The sequence below is a fragment of the Danio rerio genome, chromosome 11 (genome assembly GCF_052040795.2).
Source record: "Danio rerio strain M-AB ecotype USA chromosome 11, GRCz13ab, whole genome shotgun sequence".
Classification (NCBI taxonomy): Eukaryota; Metazoa; Chordata; class Actinopteri; order Cypriniformes; family Danionidae; genus Danio; species Danio rerio.
Genome location: NC_141031.1, coordinates 1,645,468 through 1,667,337, shown reverse-complemented (window position 1 = coordinate 1,667,337; position 21,870 = coordinate 1,645,468). Strand labels below are relative to the sequence as shown.

Below are 21,870 nucleotides of genomic sequence, written 5' to 3'. Positions count from 1 at the left end.
AGATCTGTGTTTCTTGGATCACTACTCTCATCCTCAGAGCTCTCTTCGTCAGATACAGTGATTTCCTTTTGGGTTGCTTTCTTTTTCGCTTTTTCCTTTATTATTTTTGTTGTTGTTCTTAAGGAACCGGCCAGTTACTATAACTGAAATTAATCGTCCTTTTATGTAGAAGGTAATGAGATTATGTCAGGTGTGTTGATCAGGAACTGGGTGTGGGTGAGGGGAATGCTGGGAAATGCAGTCCTAAAAGTGATTGGTGCATTGTCTACTTGTAAATTTACCAAACTCTTAAACAAAAATGCTTAAAATATTGATTTATTTGTGGCAATTTGTTTGCAATTTCCAACAAAAATCCTCTCCAATAGTTATAAATCGAACATCATTAGTGCAATAAAAGAAGAAGGAGAGGCATGAAGAGATTTACTGCAGAAAATAACAAAAAAAAGACAAAAATGGCAGATTGAAAATAATAAACATCAGAAATATCCTTAACTTTATCTTCAAGCTCTAATATGTGATTTTTATAGTTCCACAGTTGCTTATTTGTACATACATGTACTATATTTGCTCACATTTGCAATATATAATCACTGTAGGCTTAAACATTTCGACACAATTATTATTACCAGAATTTAAGCCCATCACCGTATTTAAAAGCATACATATACTGTAAGTGCCTGGCAAAAGTATTTAGCCCCATGGAAAACTATTCCTTGCACTTTTAATTGCAGATTGCATACATTATACCATTTTTTATTGCATATGTATCTAAAGTAAGTGAATGAGAGAACATATTTTTTTTAAAAGGCATCATATTTGTAATATTTAGCCTCAGTTGTTTGGTAAGCATTCATCAGCTTTGCACTGTGAATATAAATAATATGTTTTCCATTCTTCTGGTTTAGAGGCACTTGTGAGACACACTTGTGAACTAAACTTTCATAACAGCACCACATATCCTCAGCAGGCATCCTTATAAAATGTCTGGGTAATGTATAACGGGTTTAAGATATTTGCTTTTGGTTTATCCATTCACTGCTGTTTTTGCATTGCACATTCTCACTCTCAAATCATCACACATTTACACTTGGTCACTTTCGCATCACATTTCAACATGCAAGGTAAAGTTGTTATTTGTAGGTCTATGTGATTAGGGTAGTGATTCTCAACCACCTTCTTGCATTGCTGCCAGCGCTGCATGTTTTGGATGTCTCCTTTGTCTGTCACACCTATTACAGGTCTTTCAGTCTCTGCTAATGAGCTGATTATCTGAATCAGGTGTGTTTGGTTAAAGAGATACCGTAAATCTGCAGAGCTGGTGGTCTTCTACGAATGTGGTTGAGAACCACAGTCCTAATCACATAGGCCTAAAAAATAACAACTTTTCCTTTACTGTCTAAGTAAAGGAATACAACTACTAAAGAATCAAAACTTATAAAGACTCTTTGGTCATTCTTGACCAAGATGCTAATGGTCTAATCCGATTAAATGATTTATGCTAAGCTAAGCTAAAAGTGGTAAAACTCAACTATTTAACTCTAGGGGAGCTGTGATTTTTGTAATTCTCTAAAAACTGTGGAGCGTTCCTTTACGAATGTTGACTATTAACCATTTCTCCAGTGTCTAGGTCAGGGGTGGCCAACCCTGTTCCTGGAGAGCCACCTTCCTGCAGATTTCAGTTGCTAACCAAATCATGTGTTTGATATGGGTGGCAACTGAAATCTGCAGAAAGGGGGCTCTCCAGGAACAGGGTTGGCCACCCCTGACCTAGGTGATGTAATTCACAATGAAGTCACAATTTTACAATCAACAGATGCAAACGGTTTAATACTTCTCTGTTGTCTCTTGAAGCTTCAGATTGACGTTTTCCAAAGTTTGTGGTGTCTCAAATCAGGCCTTTTATCCAATGAATGTAGTGTGCTCTTTAGATGTAGTTGTATTAATACAATACCAAACACCTTACATGTATAATGAACACAGTTACATTGCCAGGAAAGAAACTACTAGTTATTTGATGTTATATATCAGTGGTGTAAACATGGAGCTCCAGTGCAGGGGTGTTGCATTTTTACCACATTGTTTATTCAATGCCTTTGGCCTTTAACTCATCTTTCACTCTCTTCAGGTAGTCTGGGTCTGGATAACCATAACTGTGGATAGAAAAAATGAGGAATACAAGTTTAAGTTCACTTGATTTCTGGTTAAGCATGCAATCAGATTTTAGAGATGAACTCATACCTTTGAGCTCCACCAAATTGACTGGTCTTATGATGGATATCATTCCAGGTAACTGTATTTTCCAAACCGGAGGTTGTTGAGGTCCCGACTGTAAAGATCAGCTTCTGGTCAAAAGCTCTCTGCAGCAGTGCAAGCACTTCTTTTCCTTCATGGTTGTCTGGTAAGTACGCACGACGAGTTGTCCCATGATACGGCTTCCCTGGGTTTGGATGCTTATTCTAAAAAATACATTTTAAAATTATGCATTACTGTACCACAATATTAGGACTCACTTCATTTTCTATAGGTTATTTTCTTCTTTATCACATCTCTGGCATATGTTTACTGTGCACTGGCTCAACCCCAGTGCTGGGAAACACACACACACTCTTAACTTAAAACTGTATTTTTTTTAAAGAGCTAGAAGGAAATCACAAATAAAGTGCTTTGATTATTTTATACTGTAATTTATCATTAATTAGATAGTTTTAATTAGGTGTTACAAACTCTTACCGTTTGAGTACCGCTGGGTATGTTGTAGTAGATTTCAATAGAGCCACAGTGTGGATATCCAGGGAGACTCAAACTGCTTTTGTTGACCTGCATTGTTCCTTTTGGTTGGTTTCCCTCCAGTTTCCCAAACACTTCTTTACACACAGGACAGATGGATCCCATACTCTCCACTGACTGCTTTAAACAGTCCCGACAGAACTCATGACCACACTTCAGTTTTTCCTTATCAGTGAAGCTGTCCATGCAGATAACACACTTGTCCTCTTCAGCAGCAGCATCTTTACTGTCATGTACAGAATTTTCTTTTGAATCTTCACTGAAACTGCTTTCTCTTTTAATTTGCGATCTAAAGTTCACTCGCTCATCCAGATCTGCTCCTCCTGCCGCTCCTGCTCCATAATCAGGGATCTGATTGAGTTTGATTCTTCTAGCATAAGGAATGTCCTCTGAGTAACCAATCAGTTTCTTCATCTTGTCATCAAACACTTTCCTCTGAAGGATCTTCTCAGTTTCAGCAATAGCAGGACCGAGGTGTTCTGGCAGTCCAGTGAGTCTCCAGCGGCTCAATCTCTCTGCTGCTACAACACAATAACGCTGCTGAAGCTTCTCCACCGCTGATCTCACGTCAGTTTGATCTGCAGGCTTTCTGAGTTCACAGCTCACTGCTGCTGATGCCAGTTTCTGGTAGAGGTGTGTTAAAGCTCTGACCGCGTGACCTTCGAGATTCACATGCTGATCACCTTTAGATCGAGCCTGAACCTTAACTACATTCCCCTGATGAAGATCTGCAGTAAATGACACCCCATATTTGGCTTCAAGATCTGATAGTTGTTCCTCATAGGAAAGCTTCATCAGATCCCAGTGAACCTCGTCCATCTCAAGTTGAGTGGGAAGATTTCGTGTGTTCATGTCCAGTGTAGGTCTGCTTTGAGGTGGAAAACTGCTGTCTACATCCATTAGATAAGCATTGCTGTCTATATTCATTGGGATTGATCTACTATTGGACTGACCTTCTCCTCTTCTTGTTTCTTCTTTAATCATGTCTGTAAATTTCTTTGGTCCTAAAAACAGGCCATCACTGTCAGTCAGAGTGAACATCAGCTTTGTCTTCTGTGACTTGATGGAATCAATGGCATTTTTCACTATATCTGCATCCATGTCATTATGGTGAACTGTAGCATCACTAAAACTACTCATACATCCCTGAACAAGTTCCTCAAATTCTTCAGTGGCTTTAGACACTGAATCAGGTCTTGGGTTCTCTGTAGCATTAACTGAGATTAACACTTGTGCAGAAAAAATAACTCCATGGCGTTTCCCAATTGTTTCCAACTCTTTTTTGTAAGCATTATAGATGTACCAGGACAGATGGAGTGGAAGAATCAATGGAGATTTATCAGATGGAGCAACATTCTTAACATTGTTTGTTGTGTCTGTGTCTGCAGAAGTTACGGACATAGGGTTGTTCACCTAAAACATAACATGGTATTGGATTTTAAATGTATTATACCATATTACTGATACAAGTCATGGTTATTTCAACCCAAAATTAGAAAAAATTGGGACAGTATGGAAAATGCAAATGCAAAAACCCCACTTTACGACTTGTTTGCAGATAGAATGGGACAAAATTACACCTGAATTACTTCTTCACTTTATTTAAATGTGTTGCAAGAACTAAAATTGGAATGTGTTTATTTCAGAAAAAAACTATAAAAATCACGAGGAACATAAAAATAATGTTTGTTTTAATGTATTATCTTTTTTTTATTAGTGTTTCTTTATACTGTCTCAACCTTTTCTGATTTGGGGTTGTAGTAGTAGTATCAAGTCTACCACTACTGTACTGGCTGTGTCTTTATTAGGATTCTAGAAAAGTAAACATGATACCTGTGGTGATGAAGCTCTGCTCTCCTTCATTGTGGACTTTTGTGGAACAGGCTTAGATTTTGGGCAATCCAGACAAATCGTTGCCGTCACTTCCTTGTCTTTTTTATCTTTACCATCCTTAATATCTTTAATCTTTAAAGATGCTTTTGGGTGGTTTTTTAAAACTCCTAGAGCTGTAAGAAAATTTTTTTTTTAAATAATTCACTGTAATTATTAAAAAAAAAAAAACTGCAACAGACAGTGTTGGGGATTAATTACTTAATCATACATACTACATTTATGTGGAATGAATGCATCTTTAATTTATTAAAAAATATAAAAGGGCAACGAATCAAACTGGATGTCAGAAATTTTCTTGGCAATGACTACATTCAGTTGGTAACACAAAAACACATGACAGATCACATACCTGTGTACAGGTATATATGGTTTACAGAGACACACAGCTGTATAATGGCATGGGTATGACTTCTTTTTCTTTTCTTAATTACTTTCCTCAAACAACAAAAACAAACAAACAAAAAAAACACGTATACTGGTGGCGAGACAGTGGCGCAGTAGGTAGTGCTGTCGCCTCATAGCAAGAAGGTCACTGGTTCGAGCCTTGGCTCGGTCAGTTGGCGTTTCTGTGTGGAGTTTGCATGTTCTCCCTGCGTTCGCGTGGGTTTCCTCCAGGTGCTCCGCTTTCCCCCACAGTCCAAACACATGCAGTACAGGTGAATTGGGTAGGCTAAATTGTCCATAGTGTATGACTGTGAATGAGTGTGTGTGGGTGTTTCCCAGAGATGGGTTGCGGCTGAAAGGGCATCCTCTGCATAAAAATGTGCTGGATAAGTTGGTGGTTCATTCTGCTTTGGTGACCCCAGATCAATAAAGCCGACAAGAAAATGAATGAATGAATGAATACTGGTAATTATTGTATTTGTCCACAGTAAAATGTTTCCGCAACACTAGCATTTGCCTTTTTATAATAATATTAAAGGAAAATACTGTACATATTTAAACTATCAAAAATATTAGCATCCACAAAAAGAGTTAAATAGAAAAATGTACTGTGTGTGAATCATCATAAATCATATCACCTGATGATGGAGTTATCTGCACCTCTGCACAGCTTTGATCTTCCAAGAGTTCAACACTATGGGCAGTGAATGTATTATCCAGGCTACCCAACCATGTCTGAATGGCTTTCTGTAATTTTGCTCTCCATCTCTCTGGAAATATGGGTTCTGTCCAGTCCACTTCGATTTGAAATTCACCAATATCCTGTGTTTCTGGAGGTTCATCAGCATCCTGTTATAGGCACAATAGTTATGAATGCAGAATCATACACCTGAGCTTCTCTGTGGAAAGATTTTTGCACTTTCCTTAGTTTGTGTAGACAAGTAGTAACTACTGTAGTGACAAGAACAATTAAACAGCATTAATTCTGAATATTTTCTATTTATATTTATATTCACATTTTATATTATTTGTATACATAGTGCAGTCACATATAGTTTGACAAATGACTGCAATATTCATGAAAAGCATAATCTTACCAGCTTATAAAATACCAAACTGGTGTAAATGCTGTAAATTTACAGGATAAACACCAGATTGGGAGTAAACAATATCTAAAATGGTATTGTCTCATTTTATTAGTTCAAATGTTTTTAAAAAAATATTTGCAAAGCTTTATGATAAACAGTTGGATATGTATAATCTAAAAACATTTAGATTATAGCTTAATTCACCAGAGTTTGGCCTATGGGAAAACCAGAGCACCCAGTACAAACCCATGCCAGGGCCGGATTAACCAATGGGCATTATGGGCATAGGTCCAGGGGCCCGTGCACACTTGGGTCCCTTCAAGGGCCGATTTTGTAGTATGTATTTAGTCTAAGAGCAAATAGCGCACCTCGTTGGAATAAGCTAGTAGAGTTACCGTTTGATTGACAGAGACAACATAAGAGAGCGACAAATAGCAGCGTGAGTGGTGTAGCTCGTAAAGCGCATGGCAACATGTTTTGACGCGACTGATCATGAACCCTATTCGAATCCAGCGTCTGATGAACACGTTCTTTTTTCCCCCACTACATATCAAATTTTGCCTATTCTTCATCACGAGGAAGACAAGTAGGAATCATGAATAAGTGAGTATATTATGGAGGACTCGGATTCATAGAACTGGATTGGAAAGGTGTTATATTCAAATCATGTGCATTAAATATAAATTTTAGTAATGCTTCTGTGAACCTGAACACGTATATTAAAATCCATTAATTTTCACTAGTTGTATTAGTATTTTTTTTTTCAAAGTGTGCTTTAATTGCTTTAAAAAATAAGTTAAATCTGTGTAGACTACAAATATATGTACTGTATATAATTTATTTAAAAATGCGGGTAATACATTTTAAATTACATTTATTTTTCAAATGTTATATGATTCTTTTTTTTTTTAATTCAACTATAGGGGTGGTGCCAGGTAGGGGGCCTACAAGACATTGTGCCCAGGGGCCTCTGAGTTCTTAATCCGGGCCTGACCCATGGTCATGAGAACATGCACAATTTACAGAGAAAGTTGCCAATATTATACTAGTTATGTTAACTGTTCCATTAAAAGCTGTGACCTTCATTTGTTTTGGGTTCATTTTCTCTATTCTGTTCTTCTTCACCTTGCTAAGTTTCCTGTTTCCTTGGTTGTTCCAGATGGCGCTCTAGGCTAGTTTTTAACGAATTTCTTGATCCATTTTTCAGATCAGCTCTACTCTACAGTTTACAAAAATGTGGAGAGTGAGTATACCGCACAATGTGAGCACTTACGTGATCATCAGAAACATGATTCGCTTGCTGACCATCACTGCTTGATGAAGCCGCATCCTTTAGAATGAAGAACACCAAAACATGAATGAATGAATGGATGAATGAATGAATGAATGAATGAATGGATGAATGAATAAATGAATGGATGGATGGATGAATGAATGAATGCATGGATGGATGAATGAATGAATGGATGAATGAATGAATGAATGAATGGATGGATGGATTGATGGATGGATGGCTGGATGGATGGATGAATGAATGAATGAATGGATGAATTAATAAATGGATGGATGGATGAATGAATGAATGAATGAATGAATGAATGAATGAAATTTAAAAGTTTAGGAAATCTCTGTCTCAAGCTACATTCTACAGTCAGTCTCTTTACCTGTGAGTCTGAACGCTGTCTTTGAAACCCTTGCTGCTTCTTGTTATTCAGAGATGGGTCAGAGTCCTATTATTCAGCAAAAAACACCCAAACATACAAATGAATCACTCACTATTGATCGTATCAGTAAAACAGATCAAAAATTGTTCACTCAGATCAGTTGATTTAAAATATTGCAGTGTTCATGGTGTGTATTCAAATTATTCATTGTGTGTTGTTGTGGTTTGGAGTACTTAATTTAACACTAAGCACTCCAAGATATGCTGCATTGTATTGAACCAATTGTTAATTGTTTACATTAAAGGGGACCTATTACGCAAAAAAGCACTTTAAAAGGGATTTAAACACAGTTGTGTGTCAGCAGTGTGTGAATATTTCCAGCTTTTAAAATTATTAATTGTGTTGTTTATAATCAGACTTGATAAACACAGTCTGCACAAACACTTTGATCGACATTCTCCCTTTGTACGTGTCATCAGAGGGAGAAAGCCCCTCCCATTAGTGACTTGCAAATCTGCCACTATGCTGACACACAGGCATCCGTAGCTCCGCCCTCTTCTGAAAAGAGCACGATCTCATTTGAATTTAAAGCGACCGTCACCAAAACAACACAATTAGGATCCAAAGGGTCAACTTCAGAGAGTTATAAAACATTATCTGTGTGGTATTTTAAGCTGAAGCTTCACACACACACACACTCTAGGGACATCAGAGACTTACTTTACATCATGTAAAAGGAGCATAATAGGTTTATTTTAAATTTAAATGAGAATTTTTAACCCAACTGTTGGATTTTATAAAAGCCAGCAGTTTAAGTGTATGACTTAATAATCCACAGCTAGCTGTACATTAAACATTGTAATTCAGCTCATTTAACACACAGCTAATCATGATTATTCATCAATGCTCAGCCTGCAGAATGATACACATGTAATGAACTGCTGTCAGCAGATTGGCACACGTTTTATTCTTCAGTCGTTGCCTTCTTTACCTGTGAGTCTGCTCTACCGCGTCTTTTACCCATTTCATTCGTAGGAGGTCCGGAATCTTGACCTCTAGCGCCTTTTGGATCTCCCAAGTCCTACAATTCGGTAAAAAAACACCCAAAACATGCAAATAAATCACTCTCGATCAAATCAATCAAGCATGTTTTGCAAAAAGGTCTACTGAGTTTGCCTCATTTTAACTATCAGAGTGGTTTCTCTCAGTATTGTTGTGTAAAAATATTAACTGTATGCAATTGTGAATGCCAGTATTTTTGGTTTTCCTAAACCCTTTGACTGCCCCTCTGACAATCAATTGACCAAGTTTTTACTGTTTTAAATAATGACTGATTTAAATAATTGTTTACACACACAGCATTGTTGGTTTACAAAAAAAAATTTTAATAAATGAAACAACCTAATCAAATCAAACTGTTGCACTATTACACTTTATTTTGATTTTATTGTAAAAAAAACTAGAAAGCATGTTGAATTAAATATTTTATGGCATACTTTAAAGATTATTCAGTCATGAAATTTTTTTTATTTTGAATATCTTTTAAAATAAATTGGTCTTAAACTTCATATTTCCAGATTTTTTCATAGTATATGTATTAATTTGGGTACTTTTACCTTAAAACGACATATCAACCATTTGGCAGAGGCTGATATTTTATAAATTATGGGACGTGTTGAAAAAAATGCATTGAGTGTGTAAACTAGCGGCATTAGGAGTTACGCAATCCAACCTTTTTTTTTCTTGGTGGGGTGGTTAAAGGGTTAATTAAGGGATAATCCACACCTAGCTGTGCATTAAGTGAAGTTTTAAAACTAATTTCGAGAGGAGCACGTGATATAATTGACTGCAGCTGGCCGCCTATCTACACTCATTAGTTAGCCAATCAGATCTATCCCTACTTACTATAAATAACCTAGCTAGATATTACTCCCTTACCTTCGTTTTCCGAAGAAACCCCCCATCCACCCCCTTTCTCCTCCTTTCCTCCTAAAAAAATAAAGGGGAGCTCTCGAGAACCACCTGATCTCGTACTCCCCTCACATGCTCTATGGACCTGGCGGGAGCCCTGGGCTCAACTATCTCCGAGCTCAGGGTTCTCTCCCGGGACAGCATGCCAAACCTGCTTACAGTTGTCAAGCAATATCTAAGTGTGAACTCTTGAAACAATTTTAATGCATGACATGGAGAAAAAAAAACACCCAACAGGATCATCTTAAAATCAATTCACTCTTCAGTCAGTACCTGCGTGGACTGTGATTTTGAAGTGTTATCCGGGGGTCCAGAGTATTTATCCTTAGAGTCTGAGGGATGCCCTGAGTCCTAACATTGAGGTGGAAAAAACATGCAAATTAGCTTAAAATAATCAAACAGATTTACATAAAGGTCTGAAATTGGTCAAGCGGTTTGATTCACTTAGATGCCCAAACTGGGTCCTGGAGGGCCGGTGTCCTGCAGATTTTAGCTCCAACCCCAATCAGACCCACCTGGGCTAGCTAATCAAGCTTTTACTAGGCTTTCTAGAAACATCCGTGCAGGTGTGTTGAGGCAAGTTGGAGCAAAATTCTGCAAGACACCGGCCCTCCAGGACCGAGTTTGGACACCCTGATTTAGACAGTAAACTCATGCACTGGTTTCTCTATGAGCAGTATCATGTGCAAAATATTAATTGGGTGCAATTGTGATTTGTCATCTTTAATTTTGAATATTTGGAATTACTGCACTCTAAGAAATGTTGGGTTGTATTAACTCAATGTTGGGTCATATATGGCGAGTTTTTTCCTCGCCACTGGCTTGCATTGTTCGGGACCTGTAGAGCTGCTCATGGATTGATTTGCTCTTCAGTGTTTGGACTCTCAGTAGTGATTATTAAACCACACTGCACTGAGCTGAACTGAACTTAAACTCTGAAAACTGAACTGAACTGTTTTAATTTCCTATAATATTCTATGTCAAGCTGCTTTGACACAATCTACATTGTAAAAGCGCAAAATAGAAATAAAGGTGAATTAAAAATTGAATTGAATATGGCCAAACCCAATGTTGGGCTCATTTAATGCAGAGCTAACCAGTACTGTTCCTCAAAGCCTGCAGAATGATTTGCATGTAATGGACTCCTGTGAGAAAATCTATGGCACAAGCTCTAGTCTAGTCATTTCCTTCTTTACCTCTGAGTCTGAAGCGCGTCTTTGACCCAATTCATTCCTAGGTGGTCCAGAGTCTTTATCTCTAGCGCCTTTTGGATCTCCTGAGTCCTAAGATAATAAAAAAAAAACACTCAAAACACGCAAATAAATCCCTCTCGATCAAATCAGCCATGCAGGTTTTACAAAAAGGTCCCTCAGTTTGAAAGTTTAAACTTTTCCAGTGGTTCTCACGGTGAATCTCTTTGTATTACATGTAAAATCTTAAGTGTATGCGTTTGTGAGCTGCAGTGTTTTTGATTTTCCTTAATAAGATAGTTACCTTCTTTAACTGTGAGTCTGATTTGGGATTCAGATCTGGTCTAGAGTCTTTGCTTTCAGCATCTGATGGATCTCCTGAGTCCTAACATTGTGGAAAAAACCCATCTTGAGACCTTTAAAACATCTATTTAATCATAAATGTATGTATTTGAAAGATGTTTTTAACTCGTATTGCCCAAAAGAAAACCTTCAAATCAACTTTTAATGATTGTTTTGTTCATTTCAAAGTTTATTAATGAACTATTAAAATTATGCACAAAAAAATAAATAAATGTGTCTTTAATGAAAAATGAGCTTTGGATGAAACTGTCTCTTGCATTCACACACATTTACGCCAATAACCCTGCTGTTTGTACTGTTGTTTTTAATGCAGAAATATGAGCTCTGTCTAAGACAAGACAATCATTTTTACTTGTCTACAAAATGCTTCTTGATTTGAGATATTTTTAATATCTAGGCAAAATCTCAAAGTAAGAAAAGCCTTTTTTGCAGATTTGACTTAGCAATTAGCGATTCTGTTATATACAAGCCGCTGTGCATCTCCTTGCAATCACAGCAATGTTTTGTTGATGAAAAAAATCAGTGTTTTTCTATGAATTAATGATCCAAATTCATAAAACAGACACAAACACCATGCCTGGATGAGTCGGTAGCTTGGAATGAATCAATTGAATATATTATCCAGTAAAAAGTGCATTTTTAAAGTATAATTTAAATTTTTTCAGTCATGTAAAATGTAATAATTAGTAAATACATTTAAAATAATTTGGTTGTAACAAAGAACAGAATTTATTTATTATTATTTTTTTTATAAATAATTTTTTCGGGGTTTTCACCTTTATTTTTGTTAGGACAGTATAGATAATTGACAGGAAAGCAGAGAGAGGGGAAGGATAGGCATAAGACCGCGAGGCGGAATCGAACCTGGGTCACCGCGAGCACCGGAGTGCATGTGTCGACGCACTAACCACTACACCACTAGCGCCGACACAAAGAACAGAATTTTAAAAAGTAATATTTAATTCACCTCTAAAGCCTGAAACCACAAAGCAAATCCCAATTTAACCCCAGGGTATAAGTAATGTGGCAAATATGTTAATTTATTCTATTAGCCCTAACCTAACAGTCTACTACTATTTCACTAATACTCTAACAAAGAATTATCTGACATGTACAAGTAGTAAAGTTACTAGTGTAGTTAACACAAAGTCCAAAAGAATCTCAAAATAAACCCTATTTTTTAACTAGTATTTTTCATTATTATCAAAACAAAATCTTAGAAAGCATGTAGAATAAACTACACATCTGCAATTAAATTAAATATTTATAAGCGAAATAAGCATTGGATGTGCTAAGCTGTATGTTTCTGGCACTCACTTGATCTCTGGAAGTGTGATTATTTTGCTGATCGTCACTGGATGATGAAGACGAGTCCTGCAGAATCAAGAAGAAAGTTCCCTGCTTTATTTCAATGCAGTCAGTCATTTATTATTTCTTCTTTCCACTCTTCAGTCACAGTACCTTCGCTGGCCCTGTTGAGTCTGGATTGGCCGTTAGTTTCAATCCAGTGTCTCGAGTATCAGTGTCTGCTGTATGCGAGTCCTATCATTCAGAAAGACACCATCTTGAGAATATTCACATTTAGCGTTTCAAAGCAGTGTGCAATATGCTTTCATTCAGGTGATGCGAGACCGGTTTACATGATTTATGAGGACGTAATTATAATGACGTAAGCATTGTGAATGTGGATTATGAGGACATTTCAATTGTGCTCATAAATCAGAAGACATAAAGGTGATAAAAAATCAATTAGTTCATTTTCTTTTCAGCTTAGTCCCTTTATTAATCTGGGGTTGCCACAGCGGAATGAACCATCAACCAGCATATGTTTTATGCAGCGGATGCCCTTCCAGCTGCAACCCATCTCTGGGAAACATAGACACACACTCATTCACACACATACACTACGGCCAATTTAGCTTACCCAATTCACCTGTACTGGATGTGTTTGGACTGTGGGGGAAACCGGACCACCTAAAGGAAACCCACGTGAACACAGGGAGAACATGCAAACTCCACAAAGAAACGCCAACTGACCCAGCCGAGGCTCAAACCAGTGACCTTCTTGCTGTGAGGCGACAGCACTACCTACTGCGCCACTGTGTCACCGTGATAAATAATCTATGGAGAGTCACCATAAACAACAACAAAAAAAGTGTGTGTGTACTTGTTTTAATAACCTGGTGGGGACTTAAATGCATACAGACTTTTAGGGAATTGTGTCACAGTGGGAGCTAAATTTAGGATCCCAATTACATGTGTGTTTGTGTGTGTGTTTGTGTGTGTGTGTGTGTGAATAGTACTCACCTGACCATTTGAAACATTATCTTTATCATCATCATCTCTGCTTGATGACGATGAGGTCTATGAAATGAAGACAAAATGCACACGTTAATATCAATAATACTATCAAAGACTGCTTTCTGCGAGCAAATTATCATCATTAACTACAAATTAACTATTTTAGAATACACAATGATGTTTTCAACTGTTTCCGTAACACTTTAGGGTAATATTCACGGTATTAACAAATCATTAACTAACACTACTGGCCTAATAAGAGTATTTACAAGAATCAGAGATTGAAATTCAATACATCTGAAGACCTTTGTTAAGTCTCCTTGCCTACATTTTAAGACCTCATCGCCACTTCAGGTTTCAACCAGTAACATTGCCGACATTTTAACTTGCAGTATATTTACTAAATACTGATTGCAAGAAATGAATCCTAAACTAAACTGTATTTATATACTGAACAAAAATGTAAATCCAGCAGGTGGCGCCTTTACAGCAGCAGGAATACCAGTGTTTCTGCAGTAAACAAAGCAGCGTGATGTCAAATCTAGCAGGATTGGTTTTGATTTCGTAAACTACACAGCATCCCGATATTTAAAGATTAAATTCAGGTAAACTTCAGCATACCGATACCAAATTTAATACCTTATAAAATAGCATTTAAGACTTTTCAAGGGCCTTAAATTTCTATAAACTGATTTATCAATTTCTAATACTTTTTAAGACCACGCAAACACCCTTAATAAACTACTAATTACTAATTAGCTGCTTATTAATAGTTAGTAAGGTAGAAGCTAGGGGGAGGGGGGGGGGTTAGGAATGCAGAATAAGATCATACTTTATAACTACTAATAAACATAATAAGCAGGTAATAAGCCAGTAGTAGTTATTAGCATGATTTGTGACCTAAATTAAAGTGCTACCGCTGTTTCTACCACAGTGTTCAGTAAAAAACAAACTGCATCAAGAAAACAGGGAATAAACCTCAAGATATTAGGACACAGAAACAGTGGGATGAACTAAAGACAAAAACAGGACATCAGCCTGACAGTTTGTCACAAATGACCAAAAAAAAATTTGCAAAAAAAGACGGCATTAAAAAAGGAAACACGTTGCACTACAGGATTACAATGTGGATAATAATCTTGTATAGTGTTTATTAATCATAGTTCAACATTTAATGATCCATTATTGAAGGCCCCTTAAAGCTTTTTAGATGATAGCATCAGATTTAAGTATTTCTATAGGACAGGGGTTTTCAAACTTTTTCAGCTGAGGGCCCCTTTGTGTAGGGTGAATTCTTTCGGGGACCCCCAAAAAATAAATATCACGCCACCCCCTCAAATTACCAACTGTACTTAATTTTTTAAAATTGTATTATTCAATACATTTATATTATTATATATTATTCAATAAATTTATATTATTCATTATCTGGATTCATTTTTGTAAGATGTCAGTTGAGTTGACATGGTTTCAGTGCTTCAATCTATTGATCAAATCTTCATGCGCAGTGTTCATTGTGGTCTTCTTTTACTGGATTCCATCAAGCCATATTTTGTGTTCGAGTCATCACGTTTACACAGTTTTTTATGCCATTTTTATGCTTTTTTTCAGCCTATGCACAGCTAGACTCTTCTGTATTTACCCTTATAGCTGAGACTCTAAATGTATCTAAAGATTTAAAGCTTTAAAGTTTTGTCATTCATCAGCCTGTTAACAGTTAACTGTACTGTTGTAACTAGCAATACTACAATAGAGGCTGTAGTGGTTCAGTGTGTTTTGTTTATTTTTATTCCTTTTTTTTTGTGCACATCATAATTTACTCAGGTCGACAATCCTGACTTACACTGATAAAAAATAATTTCCTAAATGCAATCTAGAATTGGGTATTCAAGTTCAAAGAGCCACAAGTTTTACTTTGCTTAATTTTAAAAGCTTTGCCGACTTTAAAATGTTCATACCAGTTTGTTCTGCTAATAATAATACTGAACATTACATTTAAATTACAATTAAGTTACACAAATAAATATGGAAAAAAAGTGGAACATCTTGAAAAAAATGCATTTATATTCAGAGTATTAAAATTTGATCAGGTATGTTGAGCTCCATTAAATACAGAGCACTAATACATTTTAATATTAAATAATTATTAGCCCTATAACATAACACAAACAGATACATTATAATTTTTAAAGGCTATAGTGGTTTTATTCAGGGTGTATACAATTTAGTTTTTTTAATCATCCAGTTATGAACCAATGTGAGTAAGAGGTCCACTGCAGAGCTCATCCAGCTGTCATTAGTTTAACAGGAGTGAAACTGAGCACTCGCTGATGTGATGACAGCTCCATTCATTGTTATTGCAGCACTTTTTGCTTTACAATTTTAATATGTTTGTTTGCCATGCTGCAAAGAGGACCGTCTGATATTTGTACAATGCAAAGTGTAAAGCCTATCGCACTGTGGACGAGGTGCAATGTTGTGCCGTGTCTTTAAAATGCTATTTGTTCCTCATGAGTGAAGCCTGCGCAGAGAGGCGCGCACTCCGCAGCACCCAGCTGATCGATTACTTAGGAACGCAAGCCATGAACAGGGAAGTGCTTTCAGCCTCCGATAATGTTCTTATTGATCATGTATTTTAACTGAAATATAGTCAGTCAAACCTGAGCATTCATTTAGTTGTTTAGCGTAAAAGAGGTAAGCGTAAATGAAAGGTAAACGCCGTCAGGTGCAGCAGACAAGCGCCAAAAATCACAGGAAGTGCCTGGCCAGAAGCGCTTATTCAATAAAAGTCCCCTTGCACAGAGGCGGGCCGCTGCGCTTCTTTTCCTGTTTCACGAAAGTGTCAACTGCATTTAAATGACATAAGCATAAAGCTTCATTTTTGCAGTACTTTTGAGCTCAAATTATTATAAAAAATATATTAACCTTCAGAATGATGCGGGACACAAAATTCATCCATGTGGGCCCATTGATTACCCCTTATCTAAACATTTTTGCGGCCCCCCTAGCACCATCGGCCCCCAGTTTGAAAACCCCTGCTATAGGATACGTTTCAGATTGTGACTGGTACTTACTCGACATTTCAAAACCAGACTAATCTTTTGCCCATCACTGCTGGCTGGAGATGAGGCCTGCAGATTGAACAATGCCAATATAGCTTTTAACATACAATCACAAACTGTCTACTCAAAGTACAGGTAAACTGCAAACTGATGAGAAATCACAATCACAGTACACATATTAACTCATTACCTGTAAACGACATACTGTATTAATATTAATTGTTGACTTATTTAATTTTGTTAACAAAATTATTAAAATACAAATTCATTTATTTTCCCTTCGGCTTAGTCCCTTTATTCATCAGGGGTCACCACAGTGGAATGAACCGCAAACTTATCCAGCATATGTTTTACACAGAGATGTCCTTCCAGCTGCAACCCAGTACTAGGAAACACCCATACACCCATCCACACTCATACACTACAGCCAATTTAGTTCATCAATTCCCCTATAGCACATGTGATTGGCCTGTGGGGGAAATCGGAGCACCCGGAGGAAACCCATGCCAACACGGGGAGAACATGCAAACTCCACACAGAAATGCCAACTGGCATAACCGGGACTTGAACCAGCGACCTTCTTGCTGTGAGGCCACAGTGCTAACCACTGAGACACCGCGCCGCCCCTCTCCAACATATTTTAAAACACAATCTGTGTTACCAGATATAGCTGACTTTTTCCAGGCAAAAAGCTGTCCAAAACCAGCACAAACGAAAAAGTGCACAGAATATTAGATTAATATTAATTTAATTTCAAATAAATTGCATATAAAATGTATGTTCCATAACCTCCCAAATTTTGTCAAACCTGCCAATGCCATTTTTTACCTGCACAATAAAATTCAAAACTGCCCAATTGGGTGGGAAACTGCCCAATCTGGCAACACTGAACACAATGGTTTTAATAACTAATTTCTATTACTATTTTGTCTTTGCCATGGTAACAGTAGATGTTTTACTTTTTTTTGTTGGCAAGATACTAGTATTCAGCTTAAAGACTTTTAAAGGCTTAACTAGGTTAATTAGGCAAGTTAGGGTAATTAGGAAAATCATTGGACAACATTGGTTTATTCTGTAGACAATCTAAAAAAAATCTCTTAAGGGGAATAATAGTATTCACCTTTGCAATTTTTAACATTTAAAAAAAATATTTTCATTTTTAGCCAAACTATGAGAAATAAGACTTTCTTCAGAGAGAAAAAACAATCTGTGAATATGCCTTGCTTTGTTAAACTTAACTTGAGTAGACCTTTAAAAATTCACATTTCTCAACATCGATGCGCTATTCGACACCATGATCCCAGAAGTCCGGTTGCGCAACACTTTTCAGTTATGAGACATTCTGTCTCTACTCTACAATATATAGGGATTGAAGTTTTGACGTGTCCACGTCGGGGCGGTGATCTTAATAAATTGCTGTTGCAACGCGAAGCTTTCTGGATTTTCACTTTAGACACATTGTCTCCAAAAGGTTTAAATGAGGAGTTTGACATTCGTCCTTTTCTGTAATAATTTTTGAATAAGTCTTTATTATGTAATAGTGTCCCAGAGAGGAGTTGCCGCTGGAGGGACGTCCGCTGCGAGGAAGTGTGTGGGATGAGTTGGCGGTTTATTCTGCTGTGGTAGCCCCGACTAATAAAGAGACTAAGTTGAAAAGACAATGAATGAATGATTAATGAATGAAGGTTTAATAGGGGTTTGGTTTAAAGGTTTTTTGGCTATATTTTGTTGTATAGTCTGGTGTATCATATATATATATATATATATATATATAAATATATATATATAATTTTTTTTTTATTTATTTGTTTTTCTTTATTATAATTTGTGATGCAATATTATAGTTTATTTATGCATTTATATATATTTTTTGTAATTTGATTTATAATATCAAAGCTATAGACTATATGTGAATGTGTATACGTATTCATGTGTATGTATATGTATATATGAACAACTGTGTATGTATACATATGCATGTATGTATATGTTGGCATATATGCGAGAGGAGATCATGTGATCCGGAAGTGTATAAAAAGAAGCACTTGATTGTGATAAACATTGTCTGATGAAGAGCCGGCGGCTCGAAACGTTACACACTCTATGTCAGCCTTTTTAATTTAATAAATTTGTATTTTTGGAGCCTTGGTGTTGCCGCCTTTGATTTACATTAAACTTAACTTGATAAATATATAAAAAAGAATTAAAATTTCACAAAGAGCTAATTATATTGCCTTCAACTATATATTATTTATTTATTAATCAAGGTTATTATTTCTCATAACTATTTTACTCTAGCAACATTTAAAAAATTTACCTGAATAGGAGAATTTTTAATGCTGGTCGGTTGTGTTTGGATCACATTTTGATAAATCTGGAAGAGCAAGAATGCAACTCAGTTTGTGATAGTAAAAGTGCACATAATTTAATTTCAATAAAGTTCCCTCTTATACATGACATGGATTGTTTCCAGGCATGAACTGTATATATCAGTTGAATATGTGTCTGGTGCTCACCGGATCATCAGGTGTCAGATGTTTTAGCCATGTATCGCGTGCAGCATGTGAAGATGGACCCTGCTGAATTAAGTTAAAGTATTTTAAAAGTGCTGTTTTACAGAGCAAGCTCGTTTTTCACAGTGCTACTATATTTTTCTTCTGCTGTCTTTTTTATTCTAGCTAAACTGAACTAAATATTTTATACATTTTATAGACTGCTAAGGTCAATCTTATTAGCTAAATAAAGAAATTATTACAATTAATTCATTATTATTGTATTCGACTGGCTACAGAACAAACCACTGTAGTTCATTGCTTTTCCTAATTACGCTAACTTGTATATTTAACCTAATTAGCCTAGTTAAGTCTTTAAATTTAACTTTAAGATGAATACTAGTATGTTGAAAAAATAGTAAAATATTATGTAATCTAATCATGGCAAAGACAAAAATATATATATCTTTAAGAAATTACATTGAAAAACATGTTGTATAAAATCTTCTCTCCATTAAATAGCACTTCATCAATATCAAATCGAAAATCAAGAATATTAATATAACCTTTAATTACAAATTGTCTACTGAAAGTGCAAGCAAATTGCCAAAAAAAGAAATCACAATCCCAGTGTGTAGATAAATTAATTGAATGTGTAGGAAATAATATATTAATATTCATTGTTGTCATTAGTCTGATAGTAGACTGAACAGTTCGAATAGCTTCCTATTTTTTGCCATGTTTGTAAAAAATAAAAATTACATTCTTGATCACAGTTATTAGAAATGAGTTATTAAAACTATCATGTTTAAGATGGGTTGCAGCTGGAAGGGCATCCGCTGCGTAAAACATATGCTGGATAAGTTGGCGGTTCATTCCGCTGTGGCGACCCCTGATTAATAAAGGGACTAAGCCGAAAAGAAAATGAATGAATGAATGTTTAAGATTGCATTGGGAAAAAAAACTTCTCTCTAAAGTCACTTGAGAAATATTAGAAAATGATAAAAAATTTCACAGTTCAACTGTGTGTCAATATATGCCAGTTCTTCACTGTAAATATCAGTGAATATGACATATCTGGAGAGTATTGTTTAGGCTATCTATATATAGAGAACCCCCCAAAAAATTGCATTAACCCCCTTAATACAGCAGGAGTACTATGATACTGCATTAATGGTTATAATTATAGCATTTAAAATCACTGCTGCCGTTTTACAACTCATCATTAACAGTCACCATATAAATTTAAATGTTTTAATAACATTTCTGTGGAAATAAAAGCACATTAAAACCTACATAACTTACGAATATATATAAAATAGGCCTATAAATCCCATTTACTGTATGTCATCATGTATATCACTTCATGTAGTGATGAATAGTAAATTAATACTCACAGCATGATCGTCTGGGTCTTTTCCTGACATCCTGGCAAAAACTGAAAGCAGATTTTGTCTTTGATTAATATTAATCTACAAAAACACATGACAAACGACAGTCTGGCGTTTACTTTAAACATGTCAGACCATGTAAACAAGACACTCCAACAGTAAAAAAACAATGGCGGACATCATCAGGTAAACTCATCAAACACCAGTTAAACTGTTGTTCGTGATTAAATTGTTCTTAAATGCTTCATTTGACAGTATGATTTCATTTAGGTAAAGCAATGTTTTTTCTTCTCGAAGTGTGCCTTAAGTTTCGCTTTCGTTTTTGTGAATTAGCCTAACGTTAGCCTACAACTGTAAAAATAGACATTTTCAACTATATATTTCCCTTTCGGTGGTTTTAATTGTTTGTTTTCGCACGTTAAGAGATTAGTATTATATTCTTTTAGACTTCAAACACCCGCGCTAGTCGATGACGGTGTACTCAGGTATTAATTTTACAGCACAGCCTCAGATTTGACCACAGCTCGTCGCCGACTGAACTATCGACGCATTAGCTAAAGAACAAATAAAGCTGTAAATGTGTGTATTAATCTCGTACTTACCGAAATCTGTGTGCTGTGTAAGGATCTGTCAACCTCTGGACTGCAGGAATCCGCCTGATCAACTGGTTTAACACTCAAGAGCGAAAGCGAAAGAAGCAGCACATGACAACAAGATGATGATCTGAATTTTACACCTGTGCAAACACATCTCTAGCGTATTTATCTTATATTAAACTAAATAAAAAATCTAAATGTTATTCTGCAAAATACTAGTATTGCAAGTATTTTTGAACCAAAGTAAATAATCTTATACTGCATACAGTTGAAGTCAAAATTATTAGAAATTAGACTTTTTTTTTAAATTTCTCCAAATGATGTTGAACAGATTCAGGAGTTTTTCACAGTATTTCCTATAATGTTTTTTTTCTTCTGGAGAAAGTCTTATTTGTTTTATTTCGGCTAGATTAAAAGCAGTTTTAAAATTTTTTAAGCCATTTTAAGGTCAATATTGCTAGCCCCCTTAAGCTATATTAGTTTTGGATTGTCTACACAACAAACTATCTTACTATACAACCAACTATACAATGACTTGCCTTATTACCCTAACTTTACTCTAATTAACCTAGTTAATTAAATATATTATTTTTAAACCTGTTTAAAATGTGAATTTAGAGAATAAACTGGGTCAATACAAGCAGTTAGATGCTTTTATTAGGGGAAAAAGGTCTAAACAGAGCTCAGA

At 35.9% G+C, this 21,870-nt stretch overlaps 1 protein-coding gene across 28 annotated transcripts; it reads right to left on the bottom strand.

Moving 5' to 3' along the window:
- Positions 1–299: 299 nt before the first annotated feature.
- On the bottom strand, positions 300–21,328 carry dtx3lb.2 (deltex E3 ubiquitin ligase 3L b, tandem duplicate 2). 28 transcript variants are annotated; one of them, XR_015502199.2, is made up of 20 exons: positions 21,189–21,328; positions 20,593–20,633; positions 19,220–19,282; positions 19,021–19,077; positions 16,716–16,772; positions 13,648–13,704; positions 12,802–12,882; positions 12,658–12,714; positions 11,282–11,362; positions 10,984–11,070; positions 10,061–10,138; positions 8,808–8,897; positions 7,817–7,882; positions 7,426–7,482; positions 5,703–5,913; positions 4,621–4,793; positions 2,731–4,200; positions 2,239–2,456; positions 1,768–2,150; positions 300–1,623 (listed from the first exon to the last, which is right to left on the bottom strand). XR_015502199.2 is itself a non-coding variant. In XM_087272982.2 (19 exons), the coding sequence occupies exons 2-19, from the start codon at positions 20,620–20,622 to the stop codon at positions 2,081–2,083; spliced, it is 3,003 nt and encodes a 1,000-aa protein (XP_087129108.1). In that variant the 5' UTR covers positions 20,623–20,633; positions 21,189–21,328; the 3' UTR covers positions 300–2,080. The 28 variants fall into 28 exon arrangements, 22 of the variants coding, with proteins under 22 accessions (XP_087129108.1, XP_087129109.1, XP_087129112.1 ...); XR_015502200.2 differs by having other exon boundaries at positions 19,220–19,279; XM_087272982.2 differs by having other exon boundaries at positions 300–2,150.
- Between the last annotated feature and the right edge of the window lie 542 nt (positions 21,329–21,870).

Excerpts from the sequence above, each read along its gene's own strand:
- dtx3lb.2 (XM_087272982.2), bottom strand. The coding sequence starts at position 20,622 with ATGTCAGGAAAAGACCCAGACGATCATGCT. Across the intron at positions 16,773-19,020 it reads TTAAAAATTCTCCTATTCAG|GCCTCATCTCCAGCCAGCAG; the intron begins GTAAATTTTTTA and ends TTCAATCTGCAG. Across the intron at positions 5,914-7,425 it reads ATCATGTTTCTGATGATCAC|GATGCTGATGAACCTCCAGA; the intron begins GTAAGTGCTCAC and ends TGCCTATAACAG.